The sequence below is a fragment of the Leptodactylus fuscus genome, chromosome 2 (assembly GCF_031893055.1).
Source record: "Leptodactylus fuscus isolate aLepFus1 chromosome 2, aLepFus1.hap2, whole genome shotgun sequence".
Classification (NCBI taxonomy): Eukaryota; Metazoa; Chordata; class Amphibia; order Anura; family Leptodactylidae; genus Leptodactylus; species Leptodactylus fuscus.
The window spans coordinates 223075448-223100886 of NC_134266.1; the positions used below are offsets into that span (position 1 = coordinate 223075448).

The 25439-nt window shown below is 45.5% G+C and overlaps 2 protein-coding genes across 2 annotated transcripts in view; both read left to right on the forward strand.

Annotated features, from left to right (window-relative positions):
- Positions 1-25439, forward strand: part of B4GALNT1 (beta-1,4-N-acetyl-galactosaminyltransferase 1) — an 87515-nt gene that overhangs the window by 48201 nt on the left and 13875 nt on the right. Inside the window, exons 6-7 of the mRNA XM_075265665.1 lie at positions 12261-12441; positions 14852-14938. Coding sequence (XP_075121766.1) covers positions 12261-12441; positions 14852-14938 — 268 coding nt within the window. The remainder of the gene's footprint in view (positions 1-12260; positions 12442-14851; positions 14939-25439) is intronic.
- Positions 20835-24495, forward strand: LOC142196194 (uncharacterized). The gene is made up of 5 exons (XM_075266414.1): positions 20835-20881; positions 21612-22010; positions 22100-23271; positions 23602-23655; positions 24401-24495. Exons 1-5 carry the CDS (start codon positions 20835-20837, stop codon positions 24493-24495), a joined length of 1767 nt encoding a protein of 588 aa, XP_075122515.1.

The window sequence follows — 25439 nt, forward strand, 5'->3', positions numbered from 1 at the left end:
CTTGCCACATTAACTAAACTGCAGGGTACAAACCTTAGTAGGCCCGAGAACCAGGAACAGGTCTTGCAATGGCTGTCAGAGAACGCTTACAGCACATTGTCCAGCAGCCAGTCAGACTCTGCCTCCTCTCCTCCTATTACCCAACAGTCTTGTCTTCCTTCCTCCCAAAATTCCGAAGCTTTACAGAACAATAACCCAAACTGTCCCTGCTCCCCAGAGCTGTTCTCCGCTCCTTTCATTGTCCCTCAACCTGCCTCTCCACGTCACGATTCCACGAACCTAACAGAGGAGCATCTGTGTCCAGATGCTCAAACACTAGAGTCTCCTCCATCTCCGTTCGATTTGGTGGTGGATGACCAGCAACCCACCCTCATCGACGATGATGTGACGCAGTTGCCGTCAGGGCATCCAGTTGACCGGCGCATTGTGCGGGAGGAGGAGATGAGACAGGAGTTGGAAGAGGAAGTGGTGGATGATGAGGACACTGACCCGACCTGGACAGGGGGGATGTCAAGCGGGGAAAGTAGTGTGGATGTTGAGGCAGGTGCAGCACCAAAAAGGGTAGCTAGAGGCAGAGGCAGAGGTCAGCAGCTTAGGCGAAGCCAGGCCACACCCGGAATCTCCCAAGATGTTCCAGTTCGTACCCAGCCCCGAAAAACTCCCACCTCGAGGGCACGTTTCTCGAAGGTGTGGAGTTTTTTCAAGGAATGCGCCGAGGACAGATATAGTGTTGTCTGCACAATTTGCCTCTCGAAATTGATTAGGGGCTCTGAGAAGAGCAACCTGTCCACCACTTCAATGCGCCGTCATTTGGAATCCAAGCACTGGAATCAGTGGCAGGCAGCAACGGCAGGACAAAGGCCGCCTGCCGTTCACGCCACTGCCACTGCCTCTGCCACTGCCACTGCTGACTGTGCTGGCGATGCACTCCAGAGGACGAGCCAGGACACCACTTCATCTGCCTCCGCCACTTTGTTGACTTCTACCTCATCCTCCCCTGGTCCTGTCTTATCTCCTTCTCCTGCACCATCAAAGGCACCATCAGGCGTTTCTTTACAACAACCCACCATCTCTCAGACATTGGAGCGGCGGCAGAAATACACTGCTAACCACCCACACGCGCAAGCCTTGAACGCCAACATCGCTAAACTGCTGGCCCAGGAGATGTTGGCGTTCCGGCTTGTTGAAACTCCCGCCTTCCTGGACCTGATGGCAACTGCGGCACCTCGCTATGCCGTCCCTAGCCGTCACTACTTCTCCCGGTGTGCCGTCCCCGCCTTGCACCAGCACGTGTCACTCAACATCAGGCGGGCCCTTAGTTCCGCGCTTTGCACAAAGGTCCACTTGACCACCGACGCGTGGACAAGTGCATGCGGACAGGGACGCTACATTTCACTGACGGCACACTGGGTGAATGTAGTTGAGGCTGGGACTGCTTCCCAAACTGGCCCGGTGTACCTCGTCTCCCCGCCTAACATTCCTGGCAGGGACACGAGAAGAACACCCCCCTCCTCCTCCTCCTCTACCGCCTCCTCCTCCGCCACCGCCTCCTCCTCCGCCACCGCCTCCTCCTCCGCTGTTAGATTGACCCCAGCTACGAGTTGGAAACGTTGCAGCACTGGCGTTGGTAGACGTCAGCAGGCTGTGCTGAAGCTGATCAGCTTGGGGGACAGACAGCACACTGCCTCCGAGGTGAGGGATGCCCTCCTCGATGAGACGGCAATATGGTTTGAGCCGCTGCACCTGGGCCCAGGCATGGTCGTTTGTGATAACGGCCGGAACCTGGTAGCAGCTCTGGAGCTTGCCGGACTCCAACATGTTCCATGCCTGGCCCACGTCTTCAACCTAGTGGTGCAACGTTTCCTAAAGAGCTACCCCAATGTTCCAGAGCTACTGGTGAAAGTGCGGCGCATGTGCGCCCACTTTCGCAAGTCGACAGTAGCCGCTGCTAGCTTAAAATCTCTCCAGCAACGCCTGCATGTGCCACAACACCGGCTTTTGTGCGACGTCCCCACACGCTGGAACTCAACGTTTCAGATGTTGAATAGAGTGGTTGAGCAGCAGAGACCTTTGATGGAATACCAGCTACAAAACCCTAGGGTGCCACAAAGTCAGCTGCCTCAGTTTCACATCCATGAGTGGCCATGGATGAGAGACCTTTGTGACATCCTACGGGTCTTTGAGGAGTCCACAAGGAGGGTGAGCTCTGAGGATGCGATGGTGAGCCTTACAATCCCGCTCTTGTGTGTTCTGAGAGAATCCCTGATTGACATCAGGGATAACTCAGATCACACAGAGGAGTTAGGGATAGCATCCGATCCGTCACAGCTGGAGAGTAGGTCCACACATCTGTCCGCTTCACTGCGTTTAATGGAGGAGGAGGAGGAGGAGGAGGAAGAAGAGTTGTCCGATGATGTGATGGTGATACAGGAGGCTTCCGGGCAACTTCGAATCGTCCCATTGTTGCAGCGCGGATGGGTAGACATGGAGGATGAGGAGGAAATGGAGATTGAACTTTCCGGTGGGGCCAGAGGAGTCATGCCAACTAACACTGTGGCAGACATGGCTGAGTTCATGTTGGGGTGCTTTACAACCGACAAGCGTATTGTCAAAATCATGGAGGACAACCAGTACTGGATCTTTGCTATCCTTGACCCCCGGTATAAAAACAACATCTCGTCTTTTATTCCGGTAGAGGGGAGGGCCAATCGCATCAATGCTTGCCACAGGCAATTGGTGCAGAATATGATGGAGATGTTTCCAGCATGTGACGTTGGCGGCAGGGAGGGCAGTTCCTCCAGTAGGCAACCAAGTTCTCACCGGTCCACACAAACGAGGGGCACACTGTCTAAGGTCTGGGACACCTTGATGGCACCCCCTCGCCAAAGTGCCGCCACGGAGGGTCCTAGTGTCACCAGGCGTGAGAAGTATAGGCGCATGTTGCGGGAATACCTTTCCGACCACAGCCCTGTCCTCTCCGACCCCTCTGCGCCCTACACGTATTGGGTGTCGAAGTTGGACCTGTGGCTTGAACTTGCCCTATATGCCTTGGAGGTGCTGTCCTGTCCTGCCGCCAGCGTCCTATCTGAGAGGGTGTTCAGTGCAGCCGGTGGCATCATCACTGACAAGCGCACCCGTCTGTCAGCTGAGAGTGCGGACCGGCTCACTTTGATAAAAATGAACCACCACTGGGTAGAGCCGTCATTTTTGTGCCCACCTGTGTAAAGCACCCCAACATGAAACTCCATGTCTGTACTCAACCTCTCCAATTCCTCCGCATCCTCATACTCATCCACCATAAGCGTTGCACAATTCTGCTAATACTAGGCTCCCTCCACCCTGATTTCCCCCAACTCTGCTGGTTAGAGGCTCCCTCCACCCTGATTTCCACCAACTCTGCTGGTTAGAGGCTCCCTCCACCATGAATTTGCCCAAACTGGGCTGTTTAGAGGCTCCCTCCACCATGAATTTGCCCAAACTGGGCTGTTTAGCGGCTCCCTCCACCATGAATTGGTCCAAACTGGGTTTTTTAGAGGCTCCCTCCACCATGAATTGGTCCAAACTGGGCTGATTAGAGGCTCCCTCCACCATGAATTTGCCCAAACTGGGCTGTTTAGAGGCTCCCTCCACCATGAATTGGTCCAAACTGGGCTGGTTAGAGGCTCCCTCCACCATTAATTGGTCCAAACTGGGCTGGTTAGAGGCTCCCTCCACCATTAATTGGTCCAAACTGGGCTGGTTAGAGGCTCCCTCCACCATGAATTGGTCCAAACTGGGTTTTTTAGAGGCTCCCTCCACCATGAATTGGTCCAAACTTGGCTGTTTAGAGGCTCCCTCCACCATGAATTGGTCCAAACTGGGCTGGTTAGAGGCTCCCTCCACCATGAATTTGCCCAAACTGGGCTGGTTAGAGGCTCCCTCCACCATGAATTGGTCCAAACTGGGGTTTTTAGAGGCTCCCTCCACCATGAATTTGCCCAAACTGGGGTGTTTAGAGGCTCCCTCCACCATGAATTGGTCCAAACTGGGTTTTTTAGAGGCTCCCTCCACCATGAATTGGTCCAAACTGGGCTGGTTAGAGGCTCCCTCCACCATTAATTGGTCCAAACTGGGGTGGTTAGAGGCTCCCTCCACCATTAATTGGTCCAAACTGGGCTGGTTAGAGGCTCCCTCCACCATTAATTGGTCCAAACTGGGCTGGTTAGAGGCTCCCTCCACCATTAATTGGTCCAAACTGGGCTGTTTAGAGGCTCCCTCCACCATTAATTGGTCCAAACTGGGCTGGTTAGAGGCTCCCTCCACCATGAATTTGCCCAAACTGGGCTGTTTAGAGGCTCCCTCCACCATGAATTGGTCCAAACTGGGTTTTTTAGAGGCTCCCTCCACCATGAATTTGCCCAAACTGGGCTGGTTAGAGGCTCCCTCCACCATGAATTGGTCCAAGCTGGGTTTTTTAGAGGCTCCCTCCACCATGAATTTGCCCAAACTGGGCTGGTTAGAGGCTCCCTCCACCATGAATTGGTCCAAGCTGGGTTTTTTAGAGGCTCCCTCCACCATGAATTTGCCCAAACTGGGCTGGTTAGAGGCTCCCTCCACCATGAATTGGTCCAAACTGGGCTGGTTAGAGGCTCCCTCCACCATGAATTTGCCCAAACTGGGCTGTTTAGAGGCTCCCTCCACCATTAATTGGTCCAAACTGGGCTGGTTAGAGGCTTCCTCCACCATGAATTTGCCCAAACTGGGCTGTTTAGAGGCTCCCTCCACCATGAATTGGTCCAAACTGGGTTTTTTAGAGGCTCCCTCCACCATGAATTTGCCCAAACTGGGCTGTTTAGAGGCTCCCTCCACCATGAATTGGTCCAAACTGGGCTGGTTAGAGGCTCCCTCCACCATGAATTGGTCCAAACTGGGCTGGTTAGAGGCTCCCTCCACCATTAATTGGTCCAAACTGGGCTGGTTAGAGGCTCCCTCCACCATGAATTGGTCCAAACTGGGTTTTTTAGAGGCTCCCTCCACCATGAATTTGCCCAAACTGGGCTGTTTAGAGGCTCCCTCCACCATGAATTGGTCCAAACTGGGCTGGTTAGAGGCTCCCTCCACCATTAATTGGTCCAAACTGGGCTGGTTAGAGGCTCCCTCCACCATGAATTGGTCCAAACCGGGCTGGTTAGAGGCTCCCTCCACCATGAATTTGCCCAAACTGGGCTGTTTAGAGGCTCCCTCCACCATTAATTGGTCCAAACTGGGCTGGTTAGAGGCTCCCTCCACCATGAATTTGCCCAAACTGGGCTGTTTAGAGGCTCCCTCCACCATGAATTGGTCCAAACTGGGTTTTTTAGAGGCTCCCTCCACCATTAATTGGTCCAAACTGGGCTGGTTAGAGGCTCCCTCCACCATGAATTGGTCCAAATTGGGCTGGTTAGAGGCTCCCTCCACCATGAATTTGCCCAAACTGGGCTGTTTAGAGGCTCCCTCCACCATTAATTGGTCCAAACTGGGCTGGTTAGAGGCTCCCTCCACCATGAATTTGCCCAAACTGGGCTGTTTAGAGGCTCCCTCCACCATGAATTGGTCCAAACTGGGTTTTTTAGAGGCTCCCTCCACCATGAATTGGTCCAAACTGGGCTGGTTAGAGGCTCCCTCCACCATTAATTGGTCCAAACTGGGCTGGTTAGAGGCTCCCTCCACCATTAATTGGTCCAAACTGGGCTGGTTAGAGGCTCCCTCCACCATGAATTTGCCCAAACTGGGCTGGTTAGAGGCTCCCTCCACCATGAATTGGTCCAAACTGGGTTTTTTAGAGGCTCCCTCCACCATGAATTTGCCCAAACTGGGCTGGTTAGAGGCTCCCTCCACCATGAATTGGTCCAAACTGGGGTTTTTAGAGGCTCCCTCCACCATGAATTTGCCCAAACTGGGGTGTTTAGAGGCTCCCTCCACCATGAATTTGCCCAAACTCTGCTGGTTAGAGGCTCAATCCACCCTGATTTTCAAAACAAATGTTGGTGCCAACCTCAACTTACTACAAGGGCCAAATTCACTGCTGGTGACAAGCTCTCCTCACTGCAAGTGCCAAATACACATGTTTCAAGGTGTTTTCCTACTGTCAGAGAGGTGGTATTGAGTGTGTAAAGTGTGTAGTTGTTAGGCTGTGATGTTGGGGTAATAGAGGGTTTTTGGTGTGTTAGATGCCCCCAGACATGCTTCCCCTGCTGTCCCAGTGTCATTCCAGAGGTGTTGGCATCATTTCCTGGGGTGTCATAGTGGACTTGGTGACCCTCCAGACACGGATTTGGGTTTCCCCCTTAACGAGTATCTGTTCCCCATAGACTATAATGGGGTTCGAAACCCGTTCGAACACACGAACATTGAGCGGCTGTTCGAATCGAATTTCGAACCTCGAACATTTTAGTGTTCGCTCATCTCTAACTTTTATTATTCTGCCGACTTCCGTTCCCTCTTTCCCTCTGTGTCCCCTGTGTAATGTCCCCCTGCGTGGTTTGTTTGTTGAATTCTTCCTTATTTCCTCTGTCTATTGTTATTCATATTTTTGCTGAGGTTTTCGCATATGGTTTGTTCCCCAGCTCTGCTGCGCCAGAGCGTTTATCTGTTTTGTGCCCCTCCCCCTTCCCTTCCCTCCCCCTCCTTCATCCCCGCCTTTTCCCCCAAGTTTTGCCATTATTTGATACTTCTGTACATTATTTCCCCCTCCCGGTCCTCCCCCCCTTCGAACCCCCCCCCCCCCCCCCCCTTTTTCTTTTTCCTCCCCCTCTCCAGTTTGTGTTAAAAAATTTTTGGAAAAACTTTCAAATAAAACTTTTAATGTTGAAAAAAAAAAAGAGTGGTGGGTATTAATATTAATTTATAAGATCATTTTGATCCTTACAAGGAATGAGGCTTACATATTGAGATATTAATCTTTCTCAGTTTCCTGTACAGGATTTCCTCACCATTGCATATGTCATGGAAGTGTGGTAATTATTTTATCCCGTGCTATGTCGAAATAAATCCTCAAAATTGTAGCACTTGTAGTCATGTCCTTTCTTAGTGAATGTGTAGTGATTCATTGCAACTATAGTCTGTACGCTCTGCCAGGATAATATCTTCATAATATGGCTGCTAGGAAATAGGATCTCCAGATGTCTATGGATGAGTTTTGGCGCTACATCTATGGCTTCTTGCAGTATATAATGTCAGTATGTAATGACGTGGAACATTTGAAATAGAATGTACAAATAAAAAGATATTATTATTAAAAGCAAACCAAACATTAGGGCATTATCTGATAATTCACTTCCTTTAATCTCATGTAAAAGCCACAACCACAGGCATTTCTGCTCTGGCAGTGATAAAGCTATGTCAAGAACCACATGTATTGACATACCGATGTGCAGACATAAAATATCATCTATTAAGTCACCGTATTAAAACATACACACAAGCTTAACAAGAGTCAAAGCAATAATAGACTCATAATCTAAAGTAGTATCACAGATATAATAAACATATAGCTTAAGAAGATCCCTGTGTCCACAGAATCTGTGGTGGCTGTCATCAAAATGCATTAGCATTTCGAGGGATTTTCCCACGAATGGCTGAGGCTCTACATTGGGGAAACGCAGCATTTTTTTGGCAGATGATTTTTTTGAGCCAAAGTCAAGAATGTCTACAAAAGGAATGGGAAATATATTGGACACTCTTAGGCTGCGTTCACACGGAGTAATCCGTGTGCTCATTCTGGCACGTAAATGTGTCAGAGTGAGCGCAGTAAAACAGAATCCCATTGACTTCAATGGGTTCAGTCTTACACGCACTACCCATTGAACTCAATGGGAGGCTTTTTTATCTATCACTTTCAATGTGATACATTTTGTGTATTTGTGCCTTTCATTCACGGTCGTGTGCAACCAGCCCAAGTCAGATGAGACAATAAGTACACTTTATATATTTGGGGGAAATCTGATCCAATAGTGGGCGCAGTCAGATTGATAAAAAATCACAGACGCTATACACAAACACAGCTGCCACTAGATAAGAGGCTGATCATGAAAACTGGGGGGTGTCTGTAAGGGTCCATTCACACGGAGGAAAATGGTGAAGAATTTGGTGTGGAATTTTCCTCACTGGAAAAAAAAAACCTCCCATTGATTGCAATGGGTTCTGCTAGTGGAAAAAAAGCTAGCAGAACCCATTGAAATCAATGGGAGGCTTTTTTTTCAGCGTGGAAAATTCCACACCAAATTCCTCACCATTTTCCTCCGTGGGAATGGATCCTAACTTTCTCTCTCCTCCTTTATCTCCTGTTGCTGACAAGCACATGTAACAGCGTCCTTATGTGATAACGTTCTGTTATCCAGTAATCTCTGCTGAATAATTATTTATATTGTGAATATACAGACTAAGTTTACATGGTGACATCTGGGTTAGGCTCTATGGATAATCACATCTGTGGTGTCTTTGAATCAACAGTCCCCTATGTATATATATTTTATGTTAACTAGTCTTTGACCGCCTGTTGACTTTATACATCAAGGCGTGGAGCCGGGTGTTACTAGAGTCAGAACTTCTATAGGGAATTATATAGCCCTCAAAACTGCATGTGCGAAAAAATGTCTGGGTCTGAACCAGAAAAATTGGCCTGGTCCTGAAGTGGTTAAAGGGGTTGTCCCATCACAAGGATCCTATCTATAATGCTTGTAAATGTGAATGTAAGACTTTTCCTAAATACATTGCTTCAGCAAAACTGCTTTGTTTGGCCACTATCTTACTTTATTCATTTTTTTGTGGCCACAGCCCTGACCTAGCTGCTCCTGAGTCAAGTGATGTGTCTGCCTGCTCTCAGGGGGGAGGGAGGAGGGGCTAAGTACACGGGAGCGAGCCTGGAGGCATCGCTTCTGCCGCTGCTGGCTTCATGCAGGGCAGAAGCATAGCAATGTTGCTGGCTTCACCTGTGCCGGCATCCGCTGTAATAGGCGGATGCTGGGGACTGTTAGATGCCGGCACAGGCACATCGCTATGCTTCTGCCCTGCATGAAGCAAGCAACGGCAGAAGCGATGCTGTTCCGCTCCGGGGTCACATATGCAAAGCCAAGCGGCGAGATGCCGCCGGCCCTGCGTGCAAGCTCATACACCAGTCTAGCCTTCACAGTGCAAATACAGACCCGCAGGGTGTCGGGTCTGTATTCGCATTGTGAAGGCTAGACTGGTGTATGAGCGGGCATGCAGGGCCGGCGGCATCTCGCCGCTTGGCTTTGCATATGTGACCCCGCCCACCAATGACGAGACAAAGCCGGAAGACAGAAGATTTTAGAGGAACGAAGATGGGTAAGTATGCGACGTGGGAGTACCCCTTTAAACACTGCGATATTAATGTACTTGGATGATCAGCCTCACATGTAGCTGCACCAGTTTTGCAGAGGTATTATGTGATGTTGGTGTTGCCTTCTGTGGTGCTGTTTATTACAACCAGATGAATGGTTTCTAGTAGTCTCTGAGGATCCCAAGTCAGACTTAGACCTCTTAGGGTATGTTCACACAGCGTTTTTTGCAGGCGGATTCTGATGCGGAATCTGCCTCAAAATCCGCCTGCAAAACTACTTCACATTCATTGCAATTGGAGTCTCTAGCAGTTTGCAACATGCCCTTTCTTCACCCAGATTCTGCGGCTAAGTCAGCCGCGGCTCGAGACAGCCTCCTGCTTAGGCCCATTCATGTAGGCCTAATCAGGAGCGGGATGCCACGCAAAAAAGCCACACGGTGGAAAAGGTTTCCGCCGTGTGAACTCACCCTTATATATATTCTTCCCTTTTTCTCCAGTTAGAGACAGGAGATGATTAATGCTTAGTATATCTGGTGAGGTTCTGCATATTGGTCTGAAAGTGACCAACCCCTTCAGCTATGATTATAACATTGTGAGGATTTTTTTGTTTATCATGTAACAAATGAAATTGTGCTCAAGTGGAAATGAATCATTCAGTCTTTTGCTTATATTTTGCATGGGAAGCCATTACCAGAAAGGTCACATGTTCTTTCAAGGAAACAAGCTATCGTGCCATTGACTTCTAGAGAACAGGACATACAGGAAGAAGACAGGTTTTACCAGAATAAGCAATCCTTTGTTGGATTAGATTGAGGGGCTTTTCAAGGGAACTCTCCTAATATGAGATAACTGTATACAAAGCAAAAAACCACAAAAAAAAACAACTTACAATTCTTGCCTGACTCCTATTCACACTTGATATTCACCGACTACAAGGCACTAGGAACTTGACTCCATACTGAAAAAGTTTGCTCTTTTCTTATATGATCCAGTAGTATGCAAATATTTTAGGCAGATGTAGAAGAAATACCACAAAGTAAGGATGCTTTCAAACCTATAAGTGTCAATAGTTTACATTATCAATGAACAGAAGAGAAATCTAAATCACATCAATATTTGGTGTGGCCACCCTTTGTCTTCCAGCAGTTCTACTATGTACACCTGTATGTAAATTATTGAAGAAACTCAGCAGTGAGGTTGTTCCAGATGTCTTGGAGAACTATGCTCAGATCTTCTGTTGATGTAGGCTCGCTCAAATCTTTCTTTCTCTTCATGTATCCTAAACATACTGGATGATGTTGTGATTAGGACTCTATGAGCAGTGGCATAACCAAAGTCTTGTGGGCCCTGGTGCAAACTTTGGCCAGAACCTGCTCCCTCATTTCTAAGACGTATGTCCTCAGCTGTGAGATCAGGAATCCCAATCGCTTTTTTTGAGATTTCTCCCTACCGAACAAAGCAGAGGACCAGAACGGAGATTGCCCACTTCCTCATCTCTTCTTTCCAGAGACTTCCGCATAGTGACATCCATAGGCAGCAAAGATGAGTGCTGCTCTCTACTCCTGGGGGTATGTTAGGGCTAGTTCACACGGGGGAAGAGGGGGTGGATTTTGGCACGGAATCCACCTCAAAATCCGCCCCCCTCACAATGGAGGTCTATGTAGACCGCTGGCGATGTTTTTTCTGCTGGCGGTTTGTTCCCACTCGCGATAAAAAGAAGCGAGCTGCCCTTTCTTGAGACGGACGCTGTGGTGGAAATCATCACGGTGCGTCCGTGTCGAGACTATCCCTCTGGACTAGGCTCGTTCATTTGGGTACTCCGGAGTGGGAAGCTGTGACAGTCGGAAGCCGCGGCAGGCGCATTTTAGTCCTGATTTTGTCGCGCTTCCCGCATCAATCAGGACCAAAATTTGCGTTCACTAGCCCTGTGTGCACTAGCCCTTACAAGGGTGACAGTGGTTGTGGAATTAGACTTTTCCCAAATGCTGGCATGATTCTGCACTGCCCAGCCATCTCCAGCTGGCCACTAGCCTTACTCCTCCAGCCCGGTTGTGTACGCACACACTGTGACCACAATCCTTACACCCCTGTCTATGAGACTTATATCATGACTATCAGGACTCCTTCTCCAAACGACAGTCACACCAAATATTGATGGGATTCAGATTTTCTTATTTTAAGAGAATGAACTAAACTATTAACATTTTTATTTTTGGAATGATTCTTATTTTGCTGCATTTCTACCTCTTGCCTCACACCTTGTAAATAAATGTCTTTTTATAATGGAAGACCAATCCATATATATGGGGGGACTTTGAGAACATTTTTGAGTACCTGGAAAAGAGCAATATGCTGAAGAGTGACTAGGTGACTCTCAGTACATAAAACTAGTGGCGTAACTAGGAATGGCGGGGCCCTGTGGCAAACTTTTGACATGGAATTACTCCAGCAGGTAACGCCCTATTAAAAAAAAACAAATAAAGAATCCGCAGCGGCTGCAACCGAGCCTCCTAATGTCCCGGGCCCTGTGGCAGCCGCTGCTACCCCAGTAGTTACGCCCCTGCATAAAACCTACTACAGACACAGTAGAGTATTTGGCCATGGCACAGTATTCACTCCAAATGACATAACATTCATGTCACTTGACACCTAGATTGCTAGGAGGAGCATGCACACGTCTGTTGTACAGCTTCATAGATAGTTTCAGGTATTTTTTTCCAGGCATTTTTCTATAGTCTTCATTATAATAAAAAAACACCTGGAAAAAGGCTGTCTGCAGAATGTAGTGTACAGGTAGCCTTAGGTGGTGGGGGCCATATATAATCCATAAGCCACATATGGCTCATTCTTTGAGTAGTAGTTCTTCTATTTTGGCACAGTATACTGACAGCTGACATGTACTTGACAATATTCCTCTTACACGCTCACTATCTTTTCTCAGGTGAGCTTGTCATGCTCCATGGGGACCTTTGACGTAGCTGCAGAAGTTGACGGTGTCACAATAAAAGGAGCAGGAGAAAAACAAATCACCTTCTCTAGCTCCTTGTCGGATCATCTAAACCGCCAGCTTCAGTTAGTTTCTTATAGCAACACAGTGTTCCACCCAAACACTGCAGACACTGGTGAGTACAGTATTATATATAGAAATAATCTGCTATATTACAATTATTTACATCACTGACCATTCTTAAAGTGGTTTTGTAGGACTAAAATATTTCTGCTGTTAAACAGACTGGATTAGGATCTGTCCTGAGTTTTGCCCCACATGGACCTGTGATAGTACAAGGGCGTGTGTATAGCGGTATTGAAAATAATGGGCCGGTGTGCTAGGTGTGAAAACATGGCTGACACTGACAAAGCACACATGTGCATGGACCATTAAAGGCCATTTGATGTCACATTCATTGGCCACATGGCTTGTTTGCAACTCAGTTTCATTAAAGGGACTGTAGCTGAGCTGCAATGCTGAATCACTATACAAGATATGTCACTATGCTTGGTAAGTATTAGTTAGTAGCTGATCTGTGGGGTCCCAGGTGTCAGACTTCTGCTGATCTAATATTGATGACACATCCTAGGGATAGATAATCAGTATTTTTGCTTTTTTTTTTTTTTTTATATATATATAGCTGTGCTGTGTCATGGCATAACTGTACACCGTGACTTCAGTTTACATGCATGGTTTTAGGCTGCTCCTGCTTCTCCCCCATACTTTACACATCTACTTTACCTGTTTAGGCTGAGACCCCATGTTGTGGAAACACAGTTTTTGTGTTGCAGATTTTGCTGCAGTTTTTTGAGCCAAAGCCAAGAATGGTTACAAAAGGAATGGGAAATATACACAAAATTCTTATACTTCTGTCCTTAATTCACTCCTGCAACAAAATCTGCAACAAAAAAGCTGCATTTCCGCAATGTGGGGCTTCAGCCTTAAGCTTATGCCCCACGTTGCGGAAACGCAGCTTTTTTTTTTAAGTTGCAGATTTTGCTGCGGTTTTTTGAGCCAAGGCCAGGAGTGGATTTAGTAGGAAGGAGAACTATAAATGTTCCCTTTATATGTTCCATTTCATTGTAGCCACTCTTGGCTTTGGTTCAAAAAACTGCAGCAAAACCTGCAACAAAAAAAGCAGCTTTTCCGCAACGTGGGACCTCAGCCTTAGATTGGTTTCACAAATCCACCTCTATCTTATCACAGTAAATTACTAGTTTCCATTATTACATTCTTATAAACTGAGAGTTCACTAGACTCACACATATACCAAGGCGAATATGGCCTTAAAATTACCATACAATTGCAGTGCTGAATACCATTTTGCATGATGTAATATGAGCACTGCTATTACGTGAGCTTGTACCATAACAGAGCTATCAATGCTAAATATAAATATATTAATAATTATATCCTGAATCTGTACCAAACCTAGGGTACCAGTCAGGATGCCTTCCCCTGGCAGATTTGATACAGAAATTTCTGCAACTGTAAATCTGTTCCATTCATCTAAGTAGGGTTGTTTCAGTGGCAAGCACATGTATTACTGCAAGTCCCATTCAGGTGTACAGTGCATGATACTGGCAGAGATTTCTGCAAAAATGCTGGCATGTAAGCTCAAAGGTGTAACTTGAAACACCTAGGGCCAATGCAAAATCTGTACCCTGGCTCCTGCTTCTGCCATGTGCTGTTTTGAATAGTGGTTATGCGGCAGAGGGTCTTTTGGGGTCCCCCAGGATCCAGAGTCTGGTAGTGATTGCTACTGCTGCACCCCTATAGTTACACTTGTGCCTAAGCTGTCATCTGACATGTGTATGTGTAAAATCAGTGATCTTTCACTTAATCTCAAAGCTAATGTTGTTACAGATATAGCACTATACATGTAAATCCCAGTGGAGCGCTGGTCTAAAAGAGGTGTAACACTATCTGTCTGTAATAGGGGAGCAGCAGCACTGTGCAGTGGAAAATGATTTAGTTTACTTGTATAGCGCCATCATATTCCACAGCGCTTTACAAATCAGTTTAAGGGTGAATTCACACTGAGTAAACGCTAGCTTATTCTGAACGTAAAACACGTTCAGAATAAGCGGCGTCTAAAGCAGCTCCATTCATTTCTATGGGAGCGGGGATACGAGCGCTCCCCATAGAAATGAATGGGCTGCTTCTTTCACTCCGTGCAGTCCTATTGAAGTGAATGGGGAGTGCCGGCGTGTACGCTCCGGCATGAGCAGAGCTTGCCGTATACGCCGGCACTCCCCATTCACTTCAATGGGACTGCATGGAGTGAAAGAAGCAGCCCATTCATTTCTATGGGGAGCGCTCGTATCCCCGCTCCCATAGAAATGAATGGAGCTGCTTTAGACGCCGCTTATTCTGAACGTGTTTTACGTTCAGAATAAGCTAGCGTTTACTCAGTGTGAATTCACCCTAATAGTATTGCTATTCAGAGCTTGTAATGAAAAATTTCAGCTTCTCCTATCGTTGTAAACTTGTCATGGAGCCATGAAAGTAACATAACACTTTGTCTTTTGCTTGCTTTTCAGTCCAGTTTCAGAGTGAAGGACATACAGCTACATTTACCATTAAGGTCCGTCATCCCACTGTTCCTAAGCTGTATGACATGGGGCCTAGTAAGTATAACTATACAATATACATTAAAGCAAACCTGTCATGTTGAACATGATGCTCCACAGCATGTTATAGAGTAGGGGGAGCTGAACAGATTGATGTATAGCTTTATGGGGTAATATTCAGTAATTTTTACATTCCATGGAGTCTAATGTGTGGGCCTACTCGGTGATAGACAGCTATTTCATCCTATAGAGAGTAGGACCGCCCACTGGACTCATAAGAGTCAGACTCCATTCAGATCACATTTCTTAAATCCCTTTAGCAGAGCTGGTTCTGTTTATTTTTTTTAGGCGTATACAAAAAATTACTATACCATAATTTTATGTCCATCCAGAAAAACAGAATTTATTTTTTTTTTTTTTTTTCCAACATTGATATCTATGTGAATGGACGCACATCCATTTGCCTCCCTTTTTTTCTATTCATTAAAGGGATCTGTTTATGGATGTGAAAACATGATGTGAATGGAGCCTAAGCAATACTTTAACGTGTGCCTCCATTTATCAAACCACCTTTTCATAAATGACTAGTACAGGGGTGTAGCGCCAGTACTCTGCACTCGCCCACACAGACATAGATGCTAGCTTACCCCTGGTTCACACTGTACTGTCCCTGTCTCTATTTTGCTGTGTACTTCTGCTGCTGAGACAGCTGTGCACGTCCTTCCTCGCGTCGGATTGTCGGATTCCTTGTAGGATTAATAAGTACACTTGTGAGTCCTGCCCGGCCATTGACAAGCAATAGCTGCCTGTTCAGCCCTCTGCACTGCCCCTGAGCAAAACAGGTTCTTCGAATTTCAGTTCCTGCGTAGGTTTGCTATATATCTGATTGATCCATTCCAGATAGATAGATAGAATACAATAGATAGCTGTGTGTATATTTTATTATTTTATCATTGATGTATACACATATATAAATATTGCCTGAATGTTTTCACTAGTGATCTGTACCATTCTCACTAGTGTAGTAGTGAATTGCCTAGAACTTAAGGAGAGAATTATTAACAGTCAGACAATGAAAGGAGCGGATAAGAATGCAGCTAGTGAATGGTGAGTAATGAGGAGATTATGGGGAATTACCTCAGTAGTGAATTGTCATGTGCTGATTGGTACACGGATTACATACATGAGGTGAGGCTGCTCAATTTGTCTCAGACTTTCTATGAAGTCAGACATGATTGTTCCTTACAAGATGGAAAATGTAGTGTATAACACTTCCCACATTCCTGTGCTGTGACGCTGATGGCCTCTTGTGGCGGTGGTATGTGAAGTGTCAGCTCTGGAGATACAACGTTATAGTATTGTGAACTTTGAGGAATTCTTTAATAGTGAATATTTAATGCTTATATTACAGAATTTTGTGAATATTTAATGCTAATATTACAGAATTTTGTGAATATTTAATGCTGATATTACAGAATTTTCCCATTGAGTTAAGTGGTTTTTTGAGAGTCCTACCACCTTTGAAGTTTTGCACCTTAAAACTGAATCCACTTGTGTTTATGCATTTATTGCAGTGTTTTATTCAGTGTATTGTGACAAACTCCTATCCTTTTACATACCTAGCAAACTAGTGTATAAAACAGGGGTAGGCAACCTTTTTTGTAAGCCGTGCCAATTTAAATAAAAAAAGACAGAAGAGGTAGTCGGTGTATGCTATGTTGTGGGCCCTACATAAGTCATTATAACAGGACTTCCATCTGTAATACAGAGAGGAGTTTACCTCAGTATTACAGCTGTATGAGTGTTCTGTCCTCCCTATGTGTGTGGGGTATAGGTTGACAGGCAGCTAAACTCCTTCCCAGTAACTCATGCACTCTGGAGAGGTGTCCGAACTTTGCTTTTATTACAAGGGATAGGGTGACACTGGGGAATAGAAAACAGTACATTGCAGTTACAATGGGCATGTGGTAATCTTCCATGACAAACTGTGCATGTATTACTATGGCAGACATACATGTGACAATCTTCTATGACATGGCTATGCAGGCATTACTATTACATAACAGCACACTATGACACAAACTATACATGTATCTTGCTGGAAGGTACATCAGATACGTAACATTGTGGTAGTGGGGAGGTAATAGACATCTATGAGGCGTATGGTTACATGTGGTCTGGAATGGGAGCTGGGTCTGGCTCAATGAGCATGCTCTACTAGCTAGAACAACTACATATAGAAATTATGCTAGGGAGTGTGGAAACATAACAATATATGTAATACATGAAGGTATAGTGCTGGGTATAGCTATTATATACCAGCGATGCTACTTAAGGCCCAAGTCTTGGAGAAGGTATAAGATGGTGGCAGGGTCTATGCCTGAAGTGAAAAGGACTAATTACAGTGTAGCCTGGTGACAACACCAAGTTGTGGGCGGGAACTACGGTGACTCTAGTGGGACACATAAAAAAGGTATAGTAGTTTGTAATTTGCACAATGGCCACTAGATGGAGCTATGACAGGTAATATGAGATACCTGCTGGAGGCATAACACTCCCCGCCTGGTACCCGAGGGTACCACACTAAGATGTCTCTGGGGAGAACCGTGAGATTGAATCAGTCACTGATCTGAAGAGAGGTCTAGGTGCACTTTGCCTGTAATCCTTGGGTTCCATTTTCTGGGCTTTCCCGCCTTCACTTGGGAACATTCTGGTCGCCAGTCCCAGAGGCTCTTCATTTCTCTTGGACTGAGAGTCTTTTGGAAGATCCATGTTGTCAACTCTCGTGTTGGGTTGGCTGGCTTGCGACTTGTTCCTTGTCTGTAAAGTACGGGTATATTGTAGCCCCCGCTTTTTCCAGAAGGTAACTGCCAAGTTCTGCACTCGCCGCCATAGGTTTTTGCATAACAACTTCCAGACAGGGAGCTTGGTAGGGCGTTTGGGCCCAAGCGGCACGTTGGGAACTATTGTGGTGACTGTGGAAACTTGAGGCCGAATCTTTGAGTCGGATTCTGGCTCTAGTTGTCCGCGTGGGTCTTCATAAGGGGGGCTATTCGTTGGGTCGTGAAAGACTGTTGACTCTCTACCTCTTTGAGGTCTATCGTTCGCGTAGATGTAAGGTCTCATAGTCTCGTTGTGGCTGTAGCCTGATGTCATTTCTGTTGGGGGTGAAGTCACCTCTGTGCGGCCGTGCTCTAGTCGCTGGTTCATGGATGAGGGGAGACGTCCCTTCCTTTCTGGTTTCTTTTGAGAGTTGGATCCGGGTGAAGGAGAACACTTTGGTGCCTGATCTCTATTGTTGGGGAGATGGCCTCCCCATGGCCTGAGAGGTGGCGGTGCGGCTCTACTATTTGTTTCACGTTTGAAGGAAACTTCCTCCATTATCTTTAAGAAGGTTTTGTCTCTATTGGAGGGCATTACCTTATCATCTTCTTTAGTCTCTTGGGGGATCATACACCCCAAGTGGCCCATACCTTTGTTGCAGGAACGGTTCGTGACTTCTGTTGGTTCAGGGTGAGTTATGCTAGCGGGCTCCTCTTTTATGAGGCACCTATTGGGGCATGGTTGGGAAGGAGGTGGGGGTCCGACCTCCAATAAGTTTGTGTAGAGAGCGTTCACTGTAGTTGATGCGTGCGCAGCTTCTAGGCAAACGTTGCCCGTAATGACCCACCATAGGTCAAGCTTCTGAGCATATGGGGAATTGTGAGGGCCGTTTATTTGTTCTCTCGCCTTGTGGATCCTTATGATGTCTCTTCCGAGCAGGAGCACTATCTGAGCCTCTGGGTCCAAGGCAGGGATGAGGGGTGCTATGGGTTTGAGATGCTCATGGCGTAGCGCTGCCTCCGGTGTAGGGATTTCTTCCCTGTTGTTGGGAAGATGGTTGCACTCGATCAGAGTAGGTAGAGGTAAGGATGTCTCGCCATCAATAGATTCGATTTGGTAGCCGGTGACTCTTCTTCCTGTTTCTTTACTCACACCTGAACATGTCTTGAGTGAATATGAGAAGCTGTGTCCTTCAATTTTGAACATGTTGAAGAAGGATGAGCTCGCAAGCGACCTGTTGCTTTGTTCGTCGAGGACTGCATATAGCTTTGCCGCCTTCTCCTTGTAACCAATGGGATAAACTGTAACGAGACAGATCTTGGAGCAAGATCTATCGTTAAGCCCTCTCCCACAGACTTGGGTGCACTGGGTTGTCACTTCAGGAGGTGTCGTCTCTACCTCCTCCCCGCCATGCTCTGTACCCAGGTCTGAGGGTGTGAGAGTCCATGGCGCTGGCCCTGGGTGTAAGGCTGTATTGTGCTCTCTGCTGTCGCATTCTGCACATTTGATGTTGGCTGTACAGTCTTTTGCAAGATGGGAAGCTGATGCACAGCATTTGTAGCAAATGTGATTCTCCTTGAGGAAGGTATTGCGATCTTCAATAGACTTCTCTCTAAACCCTCTGCATTTTAACAGTGCATGAGGCTTCTTGTGCAGAGGGCATTCTCTGCACGGGTCTTCCGTTGAGGTCTCTACAGTGCGGTAAGTTTCACGTGAGGAGTTTACGGGGAACACGTTGGTTTTGTATGCAGCAACCGGTATGGCTTTCGAGTCGCCGATCGCTGCAGGTTTACCAGTTCTGAAATAGGTGGTGTCGAGGGCTGCGAGGTCGAAGCTGGGGTCATTTCTAGCTTTCATTTGTTGACGCACAAAGTCTACGAAGAAGGAGAAAGGAGGGAATGGAACTTTATGTTGTTGTTTGTACTTAGAACCTTGGTTGATCCACCTCTCTTGTAGATTATAAGGCAGCTTCTGGACAAGGGGGTTGATGCCACGTGCCGTGTCTAAGAGCGCAAGGCCTGGCAGGTCTCCACTAACTTTGGCAGATTGGAGCTCTAACAGTAGGTCCGTCAATTCCCTCAGCTTATGGAGGCCTTTGTTGGTAATTTTGGGGAAGGCGTCAATCCTCCTGAAGAGTGCATTCTCTATCGCTTCTGGTGCGCCGTAACACTCTTCGAGTCTCTCCCATATCATGCTCAACCCGGTGCTTGGGTACCTGACGTTGATGTTTCTGAGGCGTTTAGCGTGCTCTGCTGATTCGTCCCCTAGCCATTTGACCAGGAGGCCCACCTCTCCTCTTGCCGACAGACCTAGACCTTTAATGGTGTCTTCAAATGAGGCTCGCCAGGCTCTGAAGTTCTCGGGACGGTCATCGAACTTTGTGAGTCCTTTGGTTACCAGTTCACGTCGCGTGAAGAACTGGTAAAAGCTAGGCGCCGTAGGATCTGGAGGTGCCACTTCTGGAGTGGAGCCATTGAGTAGGGGATGTGGTGGGCCATAGCCGATTGAGAATGTGTTATTTCTGTAGTAGCCGGCATCTTCCCGTTCTCTCTTAAGAGATACGACCTCGCTGTGGGTATTTTTCACTCTGGGTACAGGCTGCGTTGGGAGCCGGTGGTAAGCTGAAGGTGTTTGTTGTGTGACGGGATCTGGCAGGGACACATCAACCGGGGTGGTCTCAGTCTCTGGACCAGTGTGCAGAATGCTTTCTGGTTTGACATGTCCTAGCACGTAGTTTGAGGTACGCTGCATGCTGTCATGGCGGCTAGATTCGGGTCCAAGTATGCTGCCGGGTCTGTTACTTGTGAGGTTTACTGCTTCCTCTAGGACTTCTGCCTCTGCCATAGCGGCTGCTGCTTCCCTATCTAGTGCTAGCTTCTTCAGTGAAGCTTCTAGGCGTGCTTTCTCTAGTTGCAGTTGTTGCTCTGCAGTGGCTGCTTCCAGGTGTGCTCTCTCTATGTGTAGTTGTTGCTCTGCAGTGGCTGCTTCCAGGTGTGCTCTCTCTATGTGTAGTTGTTGCTCTGCAGTGGCTGCTTCCAGGCGTGCTCTCTCTATCTCCATTTGCATCTCCTTCTCTGCAAATGCTGCGTGTATTTTGGCTGCTTCAGCCTTTGCGCGGGTCCTGGCGGCCATGGAGCTACTCACTGACGTATCTGAGTTCCTGGAGCTTGCTGAGATGTGAGATCTCGTCTCAAAGGGTCTGCTGTTGCTTGCTGACATGGCGCTGTGTAGGGTTCAGAATCTCGCTATTTGGCCTGTAAGAAGCCGTTGTTTCACTGTTCTGTCCTCCCTATGTGTGTGGGGTATAGGTTGACAGGCAGCTAAACTCCTTCCCAGTAACTCATGCACTCTGGAGAGGTGTCCGAACTTTGCTTTTATTACAAGAGATAGGGTGAAACTGGGGAATAGAAAACAGTACATTGCAGTTACAATGGGCATGTGGTAATCTTCCATGACAAACTGTGTATGTATTACTATGGCAGACATACATGTGACAATCTTCTATGACATGGCTATGCAGGCATTACTATTACATAACAGCACACTATGACACAAACTATACATGTATCTTGCTGGAAGGTACATCAGATACGTAACATTGTGGTAGTGGGGAGGTAATAGACATCTATGAGGCGTATGGTTACATGTGGTCTGGAATGGGAGCGGGGTATGGCTCAATGAGCATGCTCTACTAGCTAGAACAACTACATATAGAAATTATGCTAGGGAGTGTGGAAATATAACAATATATGTAATACATGAAGGTATACATGAGTCCCCTTTTGACAACAATAATAAAGCATTATGTCCCGCCCTTCCTACTTCCGGGCGCACAGCGCTTTCCGGTTTAGACAGTGTTAGTGATGAAGTGATGATTTCTCGTAATGACAAGTGCTTATTTTAAAAGTTTGGATATCGGTGATCAAGCCCGATACAAGGAAAAATTGACAATAGAAGGAAAAGAAGGTCCGGATCCTTACGATAATCGAAACAAGGACAAGTTTGTCAATGATTGTACATTATGGCCGACTGTGCAATGGCCCCATCTATATGATTATTTGGTGAAGTCTCCAGGACCTTATACCGGAGAGAGTTTGAAGGCTTTCAAGTCTTTGGAAGCTTTTAATTATTTCCAAAGTGGCAAAATATATAAGGTTCTAATACATAAACCTGAAAGCTCTATACTATATCGTATTGTTTTAGCTACAGTAGCACCAGGACAACGAAATGGAAACCCATACGAATGTTGGATTGTTTGCCACGAAAATGGTGAAGTTTTTTCAGCCCACTGCCAATGTATAGCTGGGTAAGTAATGGTCCATTTAATAAAATGTTTTATGATAGATAACTGTAGAATGTGCACTCAACAATTATATTTTCTTATTTTACTAACAGAATTGGAGAAGTTTGTAGCCATATAGCTGCAGTTCTCTTCGCTATAGAAGCAGCTGTGACTGATGGAGCCACAAGTACATCTGTGACTTGTAACCCTTGTACGTGGAAGACTACAGGCAAGAAAGTGGTGCAAAGTATGAGAGTAATTGACATTAATTTCTGCAAGCCAACTAGAGGACGTACATATAAAAAGTTCTCTCCTTTACCTGTTCCTGTGGCTCGTGGTTCTCCTAAAAAACTTCTGAGCATGCTAATGGAGGCTAATCCAAATGCTAAAATTCTAAGGCATTTTCCCACCAAGACTTTCGACCCACAAGAAACTGACTCTGCATCTGAAGACGAAATAGATGAAAGCGTACTCCCCATGTCACTGATTAATCTTTATAACCTACAGTTTAAAGATCTTGATGATGAAGGCTTAGAAAATGTGTTAATATCCGTATTTGACAGTTTATGTATTTCACAAAAAGAGGCTGATTACCTAGAGCTTGCATCCCGAAAACAGAATATGAGTGAAGTATGGAGACTAAACAGAAAAGGACGAATATGTGCATCACAATTTCACAGGGCGATGACATTTAAAGAAAGTACAAGTTCCACTAATTTAGTAAGAGATATCATGGGCTATACAGGTGGTTTTCAGAAATCTGATGCAATGGTATGGGGAATTGAAAATGAGGGAAAAGCCAGAGAAAAATTTATTCAGGAAGAACAAGGGAAACACCAAGAGTTTTCATGCCGCAAAGCAGGATTGGTAGTTAACACAAAATGGCCACATCTGGGAGCCAGTCCTGATGGGTTCACAGAATGTATTTGCTGTGGGAAAGGAATTGTTGAGATTAAATGTCCCTTCACTTATAAGATGTCCACAATTGAAGAGGCATTAGAAGATCCAAAATTCTATCTAGAAAAAAATAAAAAGCTAAAACCTAATCACCAGTATTACACTCAAGTACAGGGTCAGCTGTTTTTAACAAGAGCAAAATTTTGTTTTTTTGTAGTGTTCATACATGATGAAGTGACATACAGTAAGATTTACCCAGACACAAAATTTTGGGAAGAGGCATTAAAACCGAAATTGGATAGTTTTTATATAAAATATGTACTCCCAGAAATCCTAACGCGAAGGCTAGACACAGATTACATTCCAGATGGAGGAGAACGGTTGTACTGTTTGTGCAAATCACCTGCAGCAGGAAAGATGATTGCATGTGATGGCGATAGGTGTGATGTCATTTGGTTCCATTTCAAATGTATGAATTTAAATCGAAAACCTAAAGGAAAGTGGTATTGTCAAAAGTGTAAAACCTCTTCATAGTGATTTCAGGTGTATTCATCATTGCATAGAGCACACAAAAATGACTTGTCACGTGACCAGTTGTCTGCTGAATAGAGGTTGAGAGGTTAGACCACAATGGATGCCAAACAAAAAAACAATACTCGTGTCTGTTTTGTCAACTAAGGTAATTCTTTACCTCTTTATATTTATTAATGTTTAACAGTTTTCATGTTCAACAAGTTTTCATGTTCAAATAAAGGTAACAAAAACAGTAAGGGTATGTTCACACATCAGTATGCCATCCGTCTGTTTGAATTCAGTTTGACACTTCAAAACGGACTGATACACATGCTGATTGTATACTGACACCTTTTTCTGCTGATAGCAAACGTTCTCTGTTCCCTAGAGGACAGATAAGGGGATTAAAAGTAGCAATTGGAAACAGAGTAGAGATAAGGACATTTATTATATCTCCTTATCTCTACTCTGTTTCCAATTGCTACTTTTAATCCCCTTATCTGTCCTCTAGGGAACAGAGAACGTTTGCTATCAGCAGAAAAAGGTGTCAGTATACAATCAGCATGTGTATCAGTCCGTTTTGAAGTGTCAAACTGAATTCAAACAGACGGATGGCATACTGATGTGTGAACACAACAGAATCATACAACAAACTTGGGTGTATATCCAACAGCAGAAGATTTAACGTAAGAGAAACTGTAGATAAAGTTACTGAAGTTGAAATGTCTATTGTATTTTGAATAAATTGTGAAATCAAAACATTTATAACAATAAACAATGATATTTCTGAGTAAACATTTGTTTTTTATTGCTTTCTTTTACATTGACTAACCCTTATGTGATTTTGCAACACCATGTATACTTATTTAAAAAATCTGTCCTTGCATGTTTACTAGAGCTGAACATACGATTATCATTTTATCAATAGTAGACAGCTCTGTGTCAGAAGGGCGTTTTAACAGAGTAATAGGTATGATTCCCTGTAGTATGCTATACTTCTTCAGTTGACCGATTATTCGTTCCACATGTATTCGTACACGAGAAATCTGCCTTGACAGTTCTACATCCTTTCTTGATAGTTGAAATTTACCTCTTGTGAAGGAGGGAATAGCAAGAGAAACACCTCTTGCAGACAGTATGTTCTGAATTTCAAAACCTCTGTCTGCCATGACTAAGTCCCCAAATTCTAGGAGACTCAATATTCCAGATCTTTTGGTGAGCTCCAAATCGCTAACCCTACCACCCCAACAAGATGACACAAACGAAATTCCACCTGTAGGACTAATGGCAATTAGAAATTTAATAGTGTTGTGATTCTTGTAATTTGAGAATGTTTGTGATCTGGCCTTAAAATTAACAGGTCGTTCAATGAAAATTTCAGAACAATCAATTATGCAGCGAAGGTTTTGAAACCTACCCTTTACTAATTGTTTCGACGTCCGCTTCTGAATTACATCACGGGCTGGCCAGACAATTAGACTTTTAAGTTCTACAGCCAAAATATTTAGCCAGCAATGAAAAATAGTGGAAACTTTTTTACATCTAATTCTAAATCTGAAACCTAAATCTTTGTTGGTCAGATTCAGGCGCATTTTCATCAACACTAATAACAGTTGATCAGCATAGCTAAGGGTGGTTGTAATATCTGGTCTCCAATAGAGTAATACATACTGAAGGAGCATGTGAAAAACTTTACAGTTTGGCAATCCTGTGTACAATTTTATTTTTTCATCATCTTTCTCATAGTCAACTATCTGCTCCAAACTTGCAATCTGTTTGCGCATGGCTTCATTCTCAGCTACCAATTTATTAATATCATGTAATGTTAGTTCAGTCTGTGTTCCTACTGTACAATGTACAAGTTTCTCTGTTTGTGTAGAAATGTCTGCACAACTTTCTTCACCTGCCACTTCATTTTCCATTTCATTTGCCATTGTGCTCATATCTGTAGAAGCTGTCGTAGCTTGCAGCGAAGTTGCACGTTGATTGCTCCTGTTGTATCGTCTCAATGCATTTTTGCCTTTGTCTCCACTTGCTTCACAA

Coding starts and splice junctions, on each gene's coding strand:
- LOC142196194 (XM_075266414.1), top strand. CDS start 20,835: ATGGAGCTACTCACTGACGTATCTGAGTTCCTGGAGCTTGCTGAGAT. Junction 20,882..21,611: donor TTCCTGGAGCTTGCTGAGAT/GTGAGATCTCGT, acceptor TTATTTTAAAAG/TTTGGATATCGGTGATCAAG. Junction 23,656..24,400: donor AGGTAACAAAAACAGTAAGG/GTATGTTCACAC, acceptor ATACTTCTTCAG/TTGACCGATTATTCGTTCCA.